This window comes from Nicotiana attenuata, chromosome 6 (assembly GCF_001879085.1).
Source record: "Nicotiana attenuata strain UT chromosome 6, NIATTr2, whole genome shotgun sequence".
Taxonomy (NCBI): domain Eukaryota; kingdom Viridiplantae; phylum Streptophyta; class Magnoliopsida; order Solanales; family Solanaceae; genus Nicotiana; species Nicotiana attenuata.
The window spans coordinates 5,436,887-5,442,030 of NC_031994.1; the positions used below are offsets into that span (position 1 = coordinate 5,436,887).

Here is a 5,144-nt window from a genome sequence, read left to right on the forward strand (position 1 = left end):
CAATTTAGCAAATGGAGGAGAGTCCTAGAGTCTTTGAATAGTTATCCTAAGTAGAGGTAGTGAGGTATTGGAAAAAGTTTTTTTTATATACCTTTACATAGATAGGAAAAATTTGTAGACTAGTTATAGAGTCTAAATGTAACTAGTGGATGTAAATAGATATACTTGGTTGAAATAAAATTTTAATTTTGGCCAAAAAAAAAAAAACAAGGACCAAAATTAGAATTTGTTAATATAGTGGAGACTAAAAGCGTAAATTACGCAAAAATGAATATTTATGACTCCATTAGGAGAACGGGAGGGGGGAAATGAGGGCAGAGAAGTGAACCTGCAACTCTATAGTTAGTACGTTGAGATTGTATCTACATTCTGCTAAAAGGCTAGAGAATCAGTGAGTTGCAGCTCTTCAATGGCGGAACCTTCGAGAAGGGATGTAGAAGAGAGTATGGGAAAGAAATGATAACCGCCACACTTTTATTACACTAGTTAAGAAACTATATTATATATATACAAGTGTCTAACTACTTAACCGACTAACTATGCCTGTATATCAGAATACGTTCTCTACACAATATTCTGGTCACCTCTCCGTAAAAAATGTCTAAAAAGGTCGAAGAAAGTTAGATTCAAAAAGAATACACGTCGCTCAATATTGAGAAACAAATTGGATATTTATTAAAATATATATTCAAAAGTATAATGTTCCCATATTTGAATTGGCTTCACATTAATCAATACCGCGAAAGATACATCTACATATCTGGAGATATCCAAAAGAGAGATCTAACAACAGTAAATAAATAAATTAAAAAAAAGAGAAGGGGAAGTGTAAAAAATTACATAGCATTGTTGCGTAATAAACATATACTCATATTTATATCTGCGCTACTAAGGTGAAAATAGCAAAGGAGGATAAAATGAAAAAGCTATGTCCTATAGTGCTGTATTAATTAGGATTTACTACTATTCTTGAATCCTGATTATCAACTACCCCTTCATTCCCAGCTAGCATTAAATACTTGTCCTTTCTTGTAAGATTAGTGCACTCAAATCCCAATGCAGCAGCCAGTTGCCTCTGTATGTAATTAGCCACCTCATGGCTAGATTTTCCACCAGCACAAGTCAACTCTTTGGGCACTTTCCCAAGGATTTCAACAGTGTAAGAAGGTCTTGGATTCATTAAAAAGAAAATAGGGTCCAAACACTTGAGTCCACTAGCAGTAGTCCCATAAAACATGCTCACATTTGTGTTCATGGCCACAGGTACAATCTCATCAGCTAATTCTGCAAACAAGGAGCTGAACCTTAAAAGATATGGCTCTCTGCATGTGGTTCCTTCTGGACAAACAACTAAGTCACCTGTAAGATAATAGAGAGTAAGAAAAATTACTTTAAGACGTGAAGACGACTTTCCTTAAAGAGCTAGTTGTCCGTGTACAAAACAATACAGACAAGTCCATATATTAATACTTTGGAACATTACCTTCACTGAGCAATCTCTGCATGGCCTCGGCATCTTTGCTTCTTGATCTTGTCAATCTCACAGTTTTTATAGGAGCAAGAATCTCAGACATTTTGCTTAAGCTATAGGTCACTGCTGTCAAAGGCTTTCCCAAAGATGTACTAAGGAAAACAGGGTCCAAAAGTGTTCTATGAGTGCAAACATAGAGTACTCCTTTGCCATTTTCTGATCTTGGTGGATCAGTGCCCTTTAACCTTAGCTGCACACCACTTAAACTGCCCAAGAAAATGGCTATCTTGTAAGGCACACATATACCAATGAAGAGTCTGAATATTGCTAATACTATTCCAATTGGAAGCCATATAAACATGGCTAATGTTGCAAAAGGTGTAGGTAGGAAAGCTAGCCTTCCATCATGAAATACTAGTGGCTTTGGATATTTCTCCCTCGCCAATATTGAACTGCTTTTTTCGTCCTCCTTGTTTACCACGTAAGCTTCCTGTTCAATAGAAAGATGTATTTTAGACATACAAAAAAAAGGAAAAAGCTCATGTGCACTGCACCAAAGGATATGATTTAGAAATGAAACAACTGAAATAAAATATGAGTAGTAGATGGAAAATTGATACTACTAACATACCTTGCAAAGGGAAATAAAGAGGTGATCATGAAGACTTGAATTTCCAATGCCAATATCTGGTTTCTTTTCTCCAAGAAATTCCTTAATTGCCCTATGTTTTACAAGTATCCCAGAACTTGATACTAATCCAGTAAAATAGCTCCCAACAGTTTGCAACTCAGTTCCTTTAACACTATCAACACTTAAATACTCCTTAAGAAAACCTTCCACCATAACTCTAGGCACACTTGTGAAGACCACCCTACACCCTGCTGATTTTAACACCTCATAAACATGAACATTCAAGTTTTCAAGATAAAACTTAGGCAAAACAGCTCTGCCAACACTGTCCATGTCCTTTAATCTTAGCCCACAAAATGTAATAAAGATCATAGCTCTTAGTTTAAGTTCATAATCGAGAACCAATAAAAGGGGACTTGATAGAAGTAAGAAGAAGGCTCTGAAAATGCTACCACCTTCAAAAGCAACTAACATGAAATATGGAAAGAAAGATTCAGATCTAAGAAGTGTGCCCTGTATGTCACATGCAACTGTTTCTGATTTTCTTCCATGTAAATTACACTTGTTTATACTAGGGTATAAAGAAATTGGATGGGATGATCTAAAAGATGAGTTTCTGAAAAAGAAACCAGAGTTTTTAACTTTCATTGCAGCTCTGTAACATGAGTTTGCTAGAAGTTTGTACACTAGCCATTCTGCTAGTCTTAGTAGTATCATTGGAAAAACCATATTTTTAACTGGTAATGTCATTGAAGATGAATATTAATATTGGAGAAAAAAAAGAGGGGGGAAAGAGAGGAAATTAAGTTGGAAGGGATGAAGAAAATAGGAACAAGTGTAGAAGGAATTTATAGGACAAAATTAAGGGCACGAAATAGAACGTTGACTCTTTGAATTTGGTTAGCCACGCCGCTAGCATTAATTGCCGCCCAAAACCTTTGTTTCTTTCTTCTTTCGTTTTTTTTACTTTTATTTTTATATTCCTGACATTTTTTTCTTAAGAAAACTCAAAATAATTGCCTTTCTACCTAGGTGATCTAAGTTTTTCTTTCTTTGGTTAGCAACATTTGGTAGGTTAGCGTGTTGGTGACCGCCTACCTAGTTTCTGTTTTTCTTTGAAATTTTTGTTTAACGCTTTTTTAGCTTCTTTTTGAAAAATCATCACTTCTTAGTTCTCACTCTTATGTCACGTAAAATTTTACTTTACATTAATTCGATATTTATACTAATTTATAATAATATCATGATTACGGATAAAATTAAGATGCAAATATGTGTATTCACTATAGTAAGTTTTTTCCTTCATCTCCACTTATTATATTTTTATCATATGTTGTACGGACTCTCCAAAATATTATCGTATTCGTGTCTGGTCCTTCAATACGTATTATCTTTGAAGGACCCGAGATGCACCCGTTATATTTTCTGAAAGTCCGAGCAGCATAGTTTTTACTTCTTTTTTGTTTTCTTCCTCTTTGCAAACTTAGTAAATATGCATGTATAGGTTGTGTATTGAAGTGTGTGCACATATTTTGAGATACACCTCTTTTGGGGCCTACTGTTACCAATACTCCATGTTGCAGATAAGTATAAATGGAAGACAATAAATATGTTCGGAGTTGAATCCATCAAAAGAAGCAAATAAGAAAATTTCCTGCTCCAGTAAGATGATCATCAATTGTTGACCAATCAAAAATACTAATTTTTTAACATTTTGAGCTCTTTAATTACTTAAAGAAGACACGTCTAGTAATACTCGGTAACACGCTTGCAGTTAACTACAACTATGAACTACCCCATAGTTGACTTTATTACTGCAGTTTTTTAAGGGAAAACAAAAATGTGTAAAAACCAGTTTTGTCATTTTTCTTTTCGGTTGGATTGCATTTAATATTGGAAGTCTTTTAATTGTGAATATTCAATGATCTGCCAGTGTATCATGATAAGTAACATTTATCTAGTTATCACCATGCATGTGACAGTTCAGTAAAGAATAATTCAAGAATATATATTGATCTATTGTAACTATATATTTCCATCTAAATACTTAACATTCTATTGTATCATGACGTATTCTTGAAGAGTCTAGATTTTAGTGGCAAAGTTCCAAGTTGTTGGTCAATTTCATATTTAATTTGGCCACCTTTAAAGAGAACAATGTGTCTGTTGAGATCTTAACTGCATTAATTAAAATATTTTAGCCTTAGATTTGCAAGTTTCCGAGACGATTGTATTGTCCAACTTGGGTTTTTTTGTCAGACTGAATTTGGACTTTATATTACGCAGTAATATGAATCTTGAATTAGATTATGTGAACACCACCTCCCCCCTCCCCTCACCCCCCCCCCCCGTTTTTTTTTAGAGTTTAACTAAAGAATTAGATTCTCAGTCAAAGCCTACTTTTAGAAATACTCTGGCTACTGATAATCAAGAAATTCTATATTCTCTCAGTGATAAGAAAGGAAATTAGAATATGATATAACAAGGTAATTGATAGAAGCCAAAAGAAAGTAATTTTATTCCAATAATAATCAGAACGTGTCTTTACAAGTGAAATTCCCTTCCCTTATATAGGAATATATAAGTACAAAGTTTCTTCCCTTTTATGACTGAATCATTATTCACATTAATGATATTAATGAGACGTTATAATTGACAATTGTAACAGCTCATGAAGATTCTGTAACGGCTATGATCATTCATGCACATTAATTGACGATTCATGAATCTTCCTTCTTTACTGTCTTGATTCATTCTGCCAGTGTCTCTTCAAATAGCAATTCAGACTCGAGCGACCATACCCCTTTTATCTCGTGGGTGATATGCTCGTACCTATTGCGACTCGTGCCTCTTTTAATGCATCTCTCCAGCTGTCGCTTTCTTAGTGATCGACGTGTCACGCCACATCAGCCACATATATAAATCCACGTGTAAAATTTATTTTTACCAGGGCACGGGGGCAAAGGAAACAGATAACTTGAGTAATTATTCTTGATTGATATAGTAGTTAGGATCATGCAATTCCTGTTAAAGGGTTGGTGA

The 5,144-nt window shown here is 34.5% G+C and overlaps 1 protein-coding gene across 1 annotated transcript; it reads right to left on the reverse strand.

Annotated features, from left to right (window-relative positions):
- On the reverse strand, positions 703–2,914 carry LOC109226535 (glycerol-3-phosphate acyltransferase 1-like). The gene is made up of 3 exons (XM_019391314.1): positions 2,103–2,914; positions 1,484–1,961; positions 703–1,359 (listed from the first exon to the last, which is right to left on the reverse strand). The coding sequence occupies exons 1-3, from the start codon at positions 2,850–2,852 to the stop codon at positions 947–949; spliced, it is 1,641 nt and encodes a 546-aa protein (XP_019246859.1). The 5' UTR covers positions 2,853–2,914; the 3' UTR covers positions 703–946.